The sequence below is a fragment of the Osmerus eperlanus genome, chromosome 1 (genome assembly GCF_963692335.1).
Source record: "Osmerus eperlanus chromosome 1, fOsmEpe2.1, whole genome shotgun sequence".
NCBI lineage: Eukaryota > Metazoa > Chordata > Actinopteri > Osmeriformes > Osmeridae > Osmerus > Osmerus eperlanus.
This window is the reverse complement of record NC_085018.1, coordinates 2,975,532-2,988,796: the sequence shown is the minus strand read 5'-3', so window position 1 is coordinate 2,988,796 and position 13,265 is coordinate 2,975,532. Positions and strand designations below refer to the sequence as shown.

General features: G+C 39.1%; 1 protein-coding gene across 1 annotated transcript; it reads right to left on the bottom strand.

Annotated features, from left to right (window-relative positions):
• Positions 1-2,784: 2,784 nt before the first annotated feature.
• On the bottom strand, positions 2,785-10,130 carry LOC134010870 (myosin regulatory light chain 2, ventricular/cardiac muscle isoform). Its single transcript, XM_062450204.1, has 7 exons — positions 10,091-10,130; positions 9,629-9,721; positions 4,474-4,549; positions 4,054-4,158; positions 3,608-3,686; positions 3,345-3,393; positions 2,785-3,234 (listed from the first exon to the last, which is right to left on the bottom strand). Exons 1-7 carry the CDS (start codon positions 10,091-10,093, stop codon positions 3,130-3,132), a joined length of 510 nt encoding a protein of 169 aa, XP_062306188.1. The 5' UTR covers positions 10,094-10,130; the 3' UTR covers positions 2,785-3,129.
• Positions 10,131-13,265: the final 3,135 nt, after the last annotated feature.

Below are 13,265 nucleotides of genomic sequence, written 5' to 3'. Positions count from 1 at the left end.
ACTTCAGTCTGCTTGTGCAGGATCATCCTGCTATCACTGTATTATCAGACACAATTTTCATACCTACGGACATGTATACAAGACGTTGTGTCAAAATATGTATAGATGTTTCATATTTAATCTACCAAAGATTTCCTGTAATGTAACTAGTTTTTCGACTGGGGCCATGCCGCGCCTTCACATTTCAGTCTCTAGGGGGAGTAAATCAGAATTAGAATCAGAATTCGGTTTATTCGCCATGTATGTTATACAAACACAGAATTTACTGTGGCAGAGAGGTGCAAACAATAAACATATACGAATCTTAAATTAAGTAAAAGTACAAAAGTTTAACTATTTCTAAGAACTAAACAATCTAAGAATAAAACAATTTAAATATAAAATATATATAAAAATAAGAATAAGAATGAGCAGCATAAGTGGTCAACATAGTGCAATCAGATACTGAGATAAGGTGGCTTGTGCATAGTGTAATTGCCATTAGATGGACATATAATAGTTAAATAAATGAATGAACGCAGTGGGAGTCCTTGGCCTTGTTGAAGAGGCCAGTAGCAGATGGAAAGAAACTGTTCTTATGGCGTGAGGTTTTGGTCCTGATGGACCGCAGCCTTCTGCCGGAAGGGAGTAGCTGGAACAGGGAGTGTCCAGGATAGGAGGGGTCGGACACAATCTTCCTCGCTCGCCTCAGGGTCCTCGAGGTGTGCAAGTCCTCGAGGGTAGGCAGATTGCAGCCAATCACCTTCTCAGCAGTGTGGATGATACGCTGCAGTCTGCTCTTGTCCTTGGCAGTGGCAGCAGCGTACCAGACGGTGATGTAAGAGGTGAGGATGGACTCAATGATGGCTGTGTAGAAGTGCACCATCATTGTCTTTGGCAGGTTGAATTTCTTCAGCTGCCGTAGGAAGTACATCCTCTGTTGTGCTTTTTTGGTGAGGGAACTGATGTTCAGTTCCCACTTGAGGTCCTGGGAGAGGATGGTGCCCAGGAAGCGGAAGGACTCCACAGTGTTGACTGGGGAGTCGCACAGAGTGATGGGGGTGAGTGGGGCTGTATTCTTTCTAAAGTCCACAACCATCTCCACTGTCTTAAGAGCATTGAGCTCTAGGTTGTTCTGGCTACACCAGGTCACCAGGTTGTCAGCTTCCCACCTGTAATCAGACTCGTCCCCGTCAGAGATGAGCCCAATGGTGTTGTCCGCAAACTTCAGAAGTTTGACAGACGGATGACTGGAGGTGCAGCTGTTGGTGTACATGGAGAAGAGCAGAGGGGAAAGGACGCAGCCCTGGGTTGCATTCATGTGAATGCATTGGGACGTTGAAATGTATTCTACTGCAGAATTCCTGAGAGAGGCCACACTGTTGATCAGACATACGAAGAAGCAAACAATATGATGTTCCACATCCTTACATAAACTCCACCTGCAGAAACCCCCGCCTCCTTCTTTCTTTTCAGTGAGTGCTTCCAGCTGTACCCTACTTCAGGTCTTGACCCGTCACCAACTTCTACATGACAGAATTCACCTTCATCAAACAAAGCAGCCAATCTGGACAATCCAAGACATGTCAATCACAGAATAATCAAGACATGATGTCTCATATTGTGGAGTCAGATGGCTGAGCGGTGAGGGAGTCGGGCTAGTAATCTGAAGGTTGCCAGTTCGATTCCCAGCCATGCCAAATGATGTTGTGTCCTTGGGCAAGGCACTTCACCCTACTTGCCTCGGGGAATGTCCCTGTACTTACTGTAAGTCGCTCTGGATAAGAGCGTCTGCTAAATGACTAAAATGTAAATGTCTCCCAAGCAGCAGTCATGAGCTGTATTTCTTGAACACTGCCCCCCTTTCCTAAATCTGTCCGAAGAATCAGCGTTGTCTAGTGGTAGGTTGATATTGGGATCATATCTAAATGTTTTGTGTCTATTAAAATGGTATTAGCTGTCCAGTCAAAATACCATAGTTCACATTCACTTTTGAGTTTTAGAACTTTGTGTGAAACAGACAAAATCTGCTCCTCATTGCAGCTCACCCTTATATGCTAGGTGTCCTAGAATAGCAGACAACAAGCCATAGTCAGCAAGTGTAAACAGAGAGAGAGAACTAGCTCTCTCTGAACAGACCACAGAAGATGCTGGCAGCGTTACCTCTCCCAACCTCCCCTGAGGTGCGCCGGATAAAGTGCTTTCCTAAGGTGGGAAGGGGTTTTTCTCCTTCTACTGCATATCAAAAGGTTTGATGTTCAAATCCCCCCATAAATGTTGTTTGGATAAAAGAGTTTGCAAAACGAATACTTTATTATAGAACAGACAGCAAAGGAGCCTTTTTCCTTTTTTTATGTTACACTTTCTGAGTAAAGATTCCTCTTGAATTCATACCATCTATTATAACTTTAATTCATATTGAACTTGTTTATTAACTTTTAGTTGTTTATCGTTTGTAAAATTGTTTTTGATTACTTTGCTTTAACTTGTTTATTGTTTATGTATGTGTTGTTAAACCTAAAAGCTAAATGTTTGTTCAACTATTGTTTAAAAATGATGGTGCCCATATTTTATCTGCAGTGAACAGGGACAGTGAACGTTCACCTTTCTCATGGGTTACAGGCCAGAGACCAATCACACCTTTGTCAGCATCCACACCACATGAAACTCCCTACTAGATTGGTTGAGATATACTTCCCATTATACAATGGAAGGTTCCAGTTTAACAATTTGGTGTGTCAACAACATTTCGTAAAAAGGGTCTCAATTGAAGTACAGTACAGTAAACAATTAAATACTTTGACATCCAAGTTACAATTTATTTGCTTGCACAAAAGAAAATAATTAAGAACGGCTGCACATTATTGAATTAGGAAATCTTTCTTGACTTCAACAAGTTCATTAGCAGTTTTTCACTGCTCATCTGAAAAACTCAGAAGTCCATATTATTAGACCCCAATTAGCCTAACATGGTCACCAGTGTACTCTTCTGGCCTGAGGATAAAATACTGGGGAGGGAAGAAAGGATTTGCTAATATGATTGACAGCAAAGTAAGCAAATAACAATCCTTGACCTTGTCTTTGATCCACCTCTCTATTTCTGATTTCAGAAGTGGGCATGTGCTAGACTGCTCAACAATGTGGGTGGATTCAGTCCTGGTCCTTCTCCTCTCCGTGTGTGATGACGTGCACCAAGTTTTTGTAGTCCAGATTTCCAGCCACATCTGGAGGGAAGGCCGCAAACATCTGCTCCATCTAGGAGACAATCAAGAACATTGTGTAACATGTTAAACGTTCGGCAACTCATTTCACAAAAGTGAGCACAGCATTCTGACTATGTAGGGCACGGTGGCTAGGTTTCTAACCTCTTCAGGTGAGAATCTGTCAGCTTGTGTTGTCAGCATCTGTGTCACGCTGAGTTGGAGAGAGAGGCAGTATTATTTGATTATACTGTCTAACTTAAATTTGTTCATGGGCTAGTCATGAAAAAGGACACAACAGTATATTGCAGGAATGGCTATTCTCATGCTGCATTCGTAAAATCAGATATGCTTTACAGACCCCTTTGTACAGTCAAAATGTTAAAAAAAATATTGTATATATATGTATATATTATATATATACTTACTAATCCTTCCGCAAGACACCTTTTCCCTCTGGGTCAAATACTTTAAAAGCGTTGAGGATAGTGTCTTCTGGGTCAGCACCTGGGGAGACACAGCTGCTTATCAAAGCTCCTTTAAGGACATAGAGATATCTGATTCAACAATGATTCAGTTATCATTTCACATCGTACAATTACACAAAAAGTATGACTTCATTCAACTGAAGATTTGTCAGGTTGACATTTTGAGCCCGTCCCTGGTAGGAAGCCAGGATTTTTGAAGCTGTCAGTAAATTACATTTTAATCTGTTTATAATGTTTTGTTAAATATCTTTGTTTGATGAAAATTGCCTGAAATTTCAATTTCACATATTTAGCAACAAATGGAAATGGCTTGCAGGTCATGGAAAATGTGTTTCACCTTTTATTGTCTTTTAGTAATTCACTTCAAAATGTTTGACATATCTTACCTTTAAGTTTCTCCCCAAACATTGTGAGGAATACGGTAAAGTTGATGGGGCCAGGAGCCTCCTTAAGCATTTCATCAATCTCCTCCTGCTTCACGTTAAGACGACCTATTACATGCACATGATTAAAATATGTATTTTTGTATGCCCTAGAAGACAATAGACCAAACAATATGACAATCATAGAGAAATGGTGAACTTACCATTAACAAACACAACAAGCATGGGCAGTGGTAGTTGCCCTAACACAAATAATGTATTGTAGTACTGCAAAAGTCTTCTTTCATATTATGCAATCATTATTTTATAAGGTGTGATTATCTATTCAACTTTATCTATATTAAACAACACTATGCCAGGTTGATTAACATCTCAATACTCTATAGGCTACTGAGAAATAAAGGACAGTAAAATGTAACCAACCCAGTGCAGCAAAGGTGTCCCTGAGGTCATTTTTGTCTATGAATCCATCCCTGTTCTGGTCCATAATGGTGAAGGCCTGCCAGAATGGAGGTATACATGTAATGTCTGACCAATGCAAGTTGTCACCGTGGTTGTTACTAAAGAATTTTGTAAAAGTGTAAGGTTTAGTGTCAAATGTCAAATTAGATAATTGTTTTCTTTTGTGATTAGAGTCTGTCTATGTTGGTTAGAAGAATCTAAGTCAAACATTGTGAAATTATGTATATTTCCCACCTAAATTTCAAGTATTTTTTTTAAATAAATGTGTGGTCAAAAAGAACAGCTGTTTCAAGGTTTGTGTCGAGGGCATGGGCACTGTCGGGTTGGGGTAAGTTGTCACGATACTTTGCTTATCAAATACCGAAAATAATACTTCAAACTCAAGTTAAGTAAAAAACCTACAAACTAACTACATTACTAGAATAACGTTACATACATAATTAACAAGATAGTGCTTTGCAATATTATACAATGATATTACATTCAGTGTTTGTTCAGACCTTATTTGACATACATTTAAGTGAGAATGCTTACACATAAATGTAACCCTTTCCTGGTAATGGCAAATACGTTTTGGCCCAGGCAGAGGGGTTCTATCTGAGGTACAACTCCCTGTTCTGGAGCAGCTAGATACATAAAGAAGGCAGGCACGCTTATTGTCGCCATATAATTGTCACCAGTACCGCCGCTCCCATAACGCGCACTACGCGCTGTGCGTAGGGCACCAAGTCCTGAGGGGGCACCAAAAAATTGCCAACTCAAAAATCATCATAGTACTAATAATTATAATGCCGATGTTATATCAGTATATAAATATTAGGCACCTTTTAGGCATGTATATCACAAAACAGGCAGAACAAGAGATATATTTAATTACTCAAAAAAAGTTACGATGGTGAAATGATGCCCGTGCATCACTTTCAGGTAAGTCCATGTTTACTCATTGTTAAATACGGGAAATGTGCTGCTAATTTAATGGTTAGCCTATGTATACACCTCGAACTAACGCTAGCTGACGTTATTGCTAATGTTAGCACACTCAAATATGTTAGGTGCAAGCTAAATTGAGATTTTACTGTTAAACATTATCTATGCATTTTACAAGTAACTGACGCCAGCTTATGGAAGCAAATTGTTACCAAAATTCAAATGAAAATGCATTTCCAGAAATGCATTTGCATTTTAAGAATGTGGCTGCATTATTTGACTCATAAATGAAATTAGTAATCAATCATCCTATTTGCATTTTAATTTTCTTCTTCAAGAGTGCTCAATCTTTCACTTAATTAAAATGAAAAAGAAATAGACATTTGAGATTTAATTTTCAAAACATGCCCCAGCAAATAGATACCAAAATTCAATTTGAAATGTAAAATTTGAAAATTAAAATGCATTTCCAGAAATGCATTTTCATTTTAAGAAGTGGCTGCAAAATCGTGACCACAATTCAAATTCAAATGCATTTCCAGAAATGCATTTTCATTTTAAGAACGTGGCTGCAAAATCGTGACCACAATTCAAATTCAAATGCATTTCCAGAAATGCATTTTCATTTTAAGAACGTGGCTGCAAAATCGTGACCACAATTCAAAATCAAATGCATTTCCAGAAATGCATTTTCATTTTAAGAACGTGGCTGTAAAATCGTGACCACAATTCAAATTCAAATGCATTTGCAGAAATGCTAAATGAACGAAAAAGCATTCTGAGCGGCGCAGCAGAGTGACGTCAGTAGCCGCTCTTCTTCAGCTCCCTGCTGACCGAGCTATCCATCTTGTTCGGTAGGGGGCGGTGTGCACATATGCATTGCATTACATTGCAAATGTGCCGGGAAATTGATTGAATTGCCGGGTCTTTAGAGCAGCGTTACCCAACCGGTGCCCACCGGTCCGCGGACCGGTACCGGTCCGTGGGTCATTTCGTACCGGGCCGCACAAAAAAGAATTAATAACATTATTTCCTTTTAATTGATTATCAGAGTCTGAAAGACGTTTTATTCTGAAAAATGACCTGATTCTCTCCTTCTCCGTGGGCCTTTTCCCCTGAGCAAAAAAGCTCTGCAAAGACGTGTGTTTCCTCATTTTTTAGCAAGTTTGTGGGCTTTATTGAACGGTATCATGCGCGTCTCTTCCTCTTGACACATGGCAAGTGATAGTTACCACTCAATGAAGCCTGTTTGAGACAACAACTCTATCGGTGTTTTGGATGAAGGCTATCCTGAGATCGCCACTAAAGCACTGAAAACCCTGCTTCCATTTCCAACATCAAGCGGGATTTTCTGCCGTGACAGCAATCAAACAAAATTTTGGATATAGGCCTGAACTGGATATAAGGAACGCACTTCGGGTGTCACTGTCGTAGCTTATAGTCACACACAACAGTGGGACTGACACATCGAAAGCTAGCTAGTAACAATATAACGACGGAAAACCAGGCTAAGAAACTTAAAGATGGGTCAATTGAAAAAACGGCTGTTTATTTTACATAAAACTCAAAAACTATTTTTCGCTCAAATCAGCTAAACTATTTTTCTCGCGCGCTCGCATTAGGTGTGGAAGTCACTAACTAGGATCACATCAAACCCAGAATGTACATGCATTAGCAGCGCAGCTGTCCAGGGCCTATCTTTCCTCCCAGTCCGTTCTGCCGGTCCGTGAAAATATGTCTTACATGAAAGCGGTCCGTGGCGCAAAAAAGGTTGGGGACCGCTGCTTTAGAGGACGCATCACAGACCATGGCGCTCCCTCAAATTGTGCAAACACTGTTAGAATTAGCTGAACAGGTAGAATCTAATAATATATCTGAGTCTGATGCCCGTGACCGAGTAGAACAAGTCATAGAGAGCTTGGCTGCAGACTCATACGTCACATATTTACACATTAATAGTAGCTCTGCCACTGTTTTATTCATTGTTTGACATCAAGTTGCTCAGTCTGTGATGTGTCCTCTAAAGACCCGGCAATTCAATCAATTTCCCGGCACATTTGTAATGTAATGCAATGCAGATGTGCACACCGCTCCCTACCGAACAAGATGGGTAGCTCGGTCAGCAGGGAGCTGAAGAAGAGCGGCTACTGACGTCACTCTGCTGCGCCGCTCAGAATGCTTTTAAGTTCATTTTGCATTTCTGCAAATGCATTTGAATTTGAATTGTGGTCACGATTTTACAGCCACGTTCTTAAAATGAAAATGCATTTCTGGAAATGCATTTGAATTTGAATTGTGGTCACGATTTTGCAGCCACGTTCTTAAAATGAAAATGCATTTCTGGAAATGCATTTGAATTTGAATTGTGGTCACGATTTTGCAGCCACGTTCTTAAAATGAAAATGCATTTCTGGAAATGCATTTGAATTTGAATTGTGGTCACGATTTTGCAGCCACGTTCTTAAAATGAAAATGCATTTCTGGAAATGCATTTAAATTTTCAAATTTTACATTTCAAATTGAATTTTGGTATCTATTTGCTGGGGCATGTTTTGAAAATTAAATCTCAAATGTCTATTTCTTTTTCATTTTAATTAAGTGAAAGATTGAGCCCTCTTGAAGAAGAAAATTAAAATGCAAATAGGATGATTGATTACTAATTTCATTTATGAGTCAAATAATGCAGCCACATTCTTAAAATGCAAATGCATTTCTGGAAATGCATTTGCATTTGAATTTTGGTAACGATTTGCTTCCATAGTAATAAAGGTGGAGAGCTCCTTGGCTGCATGCTTTCAGTTTTAAATGTTTATAATTTGGAAAACCAGGCTAAGAAACGTAAGGGTGGGGCTGAAACATTAAGAGACAAAAATACAACACCTTCACTAGACAAGGTTTTACCAATTGAAAAACGGCTGTTTATTTTACACGAAGCTCAAAAACTATTTTGCGCTCAAATAAAGGCCTAAAATGTTCGCTCGCGCTCGCATTACGTTGGGAACTCCGTAACTAGCATCACATCAGACACAGAATCTGGATGCATTGGCAGGGCAGCTGTGGTGGCGTATACGGGGGCCGGTTCTGGTGGGCCGGTCTGGATCAAAGTCCAGGGCCTATTTTTACTCCCAGTCCGTCCCTGCCAAGCCCTGATCAACCACCCTCAACCAGCTGTTTAGGGACAGATACACAGCAGAGAACCACCACCTCTCAATAGGTGTTACATTGTGATGCTGCTGTTGTGTTAGGCTATTGGTATTGAGTTATATGTTTGGTAATAAACAGTTAAACTGGCAAAAACAATCGGGTTTTTTTAGGGGGGGGGGGGGGGCATCATAAAGGAATTATGCTTAGGGCACCAAAATGGCTAGCAGCGGCACTGATTGTCACATGCAATTAATAGTGTGCATATTTTTTACGCACAAAAATGAAAATGATGTGAATAGAATGACTTCTATTCACATGTCACAGGATTCACCAACTACAACGTTTCCCTCTCTAGTTTAAAGCATTGTTGCTAGGAATATATTTTTAACTCGCTGCTCCCTGCGGTTTCTAAGCGGCATCCAGGGCATGTGCCTTCTATCTCCCGCCTAATCACTGACGATAGGCTTGGAATATCTGGACAGAGTTTAAAGAGTGAGACTGCATGTATCAGATGCCTGACATTCATTCATTTCATGCAGAAAAACAGGTGTACATACAGTACAGTACTCAATCATGTACAGAACATCAGTTATTGTAATGCTTAACGGAAAGTTGAGCTATTGTAGGCAAATTGAAGACGTTGGTCTCTCACATTTACATGCATTCATTTAGCAGACTTTGTACAAATAGTGCGTCTAGTAGGTGCAGCAGATAATGAAGGACAAGAAGAGCACAGCTAAAAGTATTACAGTGGTTAGTGCCAAGAATGGTCTGTAGAACTCTTCTGTCTAACAACTGCATCAACAGTGCATGGCTGGTAAAGTTGTTACAGTGACGGACACGCATCCTGGTTAAGCCTTTCAAGAACACAGAATCCAAACACAGAGCTATGACTCCGAGATGCACAATTAACAACACAATATATCGGGCTTGAGATTCTCATGAAGATCATTTCATGTCAAGATGCTTTTGTAAGGTGCGTCTGTGTAGTAGCCTGTATACTGTGTCTCATCTGTAGATGATAAGCGGAGAGGGGGCGTCTCACCTCCTTGAACTCCTGGATCTGAGCCTGCTCAAATATGGAGAACACGTTGGAGTTGGCCCCATCCGCCGACCTCTTCTTGGCCTTCTTAGGCGCCTTTAGGGACCGGAAGAACAGAGAGCATCCCAACAGCTACACTGAAACTCAACTTTAGCTTTGCTCGCTGTCTCATGACAAGGATTGGCCAGTCATCTATCTACATGAGGGGAATTAGCATACAGTATATATTCACAACTTTGTATTTCATAGTGAGTGGACCAAATGTTTTCTCATTTTAGTATTTCAGATAGTCATCTGTCCATGCATGCGTATTTAACTGTGTTTCACTTTTTCATATCAACCGTTCAAACTATCTCACTGAATAAAAGAGAGCATGTTTAGTTCAGAATTCTAAACACTATTCCTGTTCACTGTTCATTCAAGTTCACAACCACAAGAATATAAAACAGTTTACCAGGAACTTACCATAGTCACAGGAGGGAGGTGTCCAGAACAATGACAAACTCCAAAATGCCAGTGAACAATGGAAAGTGACTGGGTGGCTTATGTACCCAGAGATCTCATTTCTACTGGATGATATTAATAAACCATGCCTTCTTTAGGAAGTGACAGGTAAGTGACATCCCCCACAGTGGTTTAGAATAACAGGACTTTACTTGCTGAAGGTTACAAGAATCTACTGTCATCTCTGTTCCCTTTAAAAAGACAACAGATTCTTTCCTGTGCAATGACAATGCTGATAGATGAGACTGACTGAGTTATACAATTCCTGTTAGGTGCAACAAAGGTATTCATTTTGAGAAAAACAAATCCAACCTAAAATTATAACATATGTTAATAAAATGTTTGGGACCAAAAACAACACAGTCTATATGTTCACATACTTTATAATCAGGTGGCATTCATTACTCAGCTCACCAGAACTCCCTCTTTATGCTCATCTGTACGGAAACACTGTTTTGAAGTTTTCATAATTCACAACATTTTCATTTACCACAGTTAAACCATGCAGTCATTACAATTAATGCAGAACATGTTATTTTGCCAAACTAAAATACATTTCTGAATGCTGAATTAATGTGTCAGTAATGATATGAGTTACAGAACATTGCAACAACTCCCAGACACAAAAGTGTTAAAGGGACAGTTCACCCCAAAATAAAAACTATAAAATGATTGGCACCCCTAAATTTTAAGTACAGAATATCGTAAGAAATAAATGCAAATTACCAATTTTGTATCATCAGAATATTTTAATGAGATGTCCAAAGTTTCTGAACACACATACACACAAAGCTTGCATAATAGTGAAATAAAAAATACAAAAAATAAAATTTACCCCGGACACAATTATTGGCAACCCTCACTAATATTTGGTTGCAGAACCTTTGCCAACAATGACAGCCTTAAACGCTTTTTGTAGCCATCAAGAAGCTTCTTGCACCTGTCTGCTGGTAGTTTCAGCCACTCTTCCATTGCGATGTGTTCAAGCTCAAGTTTATAGCATTCCTCTTTGAAAAGGCAGATTTCAGTTCTCTCCAAAATGTTTTCTATGAGATTTAGGTCAGGACTCATTTCTGGCCAAACTGTCCATCTTTTCCTTTTCAACCATTCTTTTCTGCTGTTGGATGTGTGCTTTGGGTCATTGTCCTGCTGAGAGACCCAAGACCTTTGACTCAAACCTAGTTTGAGTCTGACACTGGGTAAGACATAAGATGCCTTGGTAATCCTTTTATTTAATTATTCCTTTGATGAATTCAATGCCTCCGGTACCAGAGGCAGCAAAACAGACGCACAGCATGATGGAACCTCCACCATGTTTTACTGTAGGTAGGGTGTTCTTTTCCTTATGGGCTTCATTTCGTCGCCTATAAACAAACTGCTGCACTGCATTCCCAAAGAGCTCTATTTTGGTTTCATCAGATCACAGAACATTATCCCAGAAAGACGTGGCTTATTTATTAACGTTTTTGCAAACATTAGTCTTGCTTTTTTGTGCCTTTCTTTTAATAGTGGTTTCCTCCTTTTGGATAATAGCATTTCTGATACCCTCAGATAGCTCTCTTCTCTTCGTCATTGTGAATAAGCAACTGCAAAACAAACAGCCCCTTTTTATGCAGTAAAACCATCGTTTATTGGTTAATTGAGGTCACATGAACGCTGAAAATTAAGCACAGGTGAGTCTTATTCGTTTTTTATTTTGTTTGAGGAACTAATTTGAACTAATCAAAATGGTGCCAATAATTGTGTCCAAGGTACATTTTCTTTTTGTATTTTTTATTTCACTATTTTGCTTTTTTTGTGTTCAGTAACTTTGGACATTTTATTAAAACATTCTGATTATACAAAATGTGTTTATTTGCATTTATTTCTTAAAATATTCTGAAAGCTGTACTTAAAATACATTACTAATACAATAATTAATTACAGATCAATGTAATTGTATCAATGTATATACGCAACATAGTCTGGTTCCTCCATGATTTATGTGAAGAGAAAAACTACTCCCTCTAAGGCCTCTGGCTAACTTCTCTCTGCATTCCTACGTGGTTTTCCTTATACACATCTCTACATTTCATATAATAACTATGTATAATAATTCTAGGTTATATAAACTTGTTTTAGCAACACTCTATATCATGTATTAACTGATGACCCAACATTTAATATACCAACCCACAACAGATCAAACAAATTAAGGAAAATGATTCCACTAAATAAATAAAAAAGGCACATCTGTTCATTTATGTGACTATCACATGAAGTGTACATTTGACTGGTTCTGTGTATCATTGATCACACTTTTAACGCAGACAAATTCAGAAAGACAAAATGAAGGCTGTGTGCCAAACATACAGGAGACGATATGCTAAACTAAACAAGTCTTTCCCTTAAACCCCTACGGACACTTTTGAGACCCCCACCAAGTGGGGGAACATCACATAATATGGACATTATTTAAAAAAAGACAATAAGCAGCATTATCCATTGGCTTTTTCTCAAATTGATTTCAGTGTTTGTCAGTTCATCTTCCAAAACGAATGCGTCGATACAGCCAATTATTTGTAAATTGAGCAACATCTCAGTTGTTGTGAAAGAGTGTCCACCCTAATTCAGCCCTACTGCTAGATGCTGTACACTAACTGTTAGCAAGCTTGTTGCATTGATGGCGTGTTGGGCTTGGGACAACAAACAGTATCTAAAATTAGATTGAGCTAGCTAGCAATTTATCAGTTTGGAAATAGCTCTCATAATTGTTTGCTACTAGCCTGTGACATTAAATACAAAATAAATATATCAACCATAATTCTGAACTTAATTGACAAAAAAACTAAACACAAACCCTACAGCTGCGTCAGGCTTCCCCCTGAACATGAGTAACTGATGTGTCATTGAAAAGTACTATACAGTATGTTGGTATTCATTGACCTGTCACTGATACTATACAGTATGTTGGTATTTATTGACCTGTCACTGATACTATACAGTATGTTGGTATTTATTGACCTGTCAAGCGTGTACGGTTGCCAGCAGAATAACATCTCTAAAATGCTTTATGTATATCAGCTGTTAAGTTGTCATGGCTGTTTGTGGCTCTTTAAACTCCTGTCTAATTAGCACCATGATTATATGCTTTTGG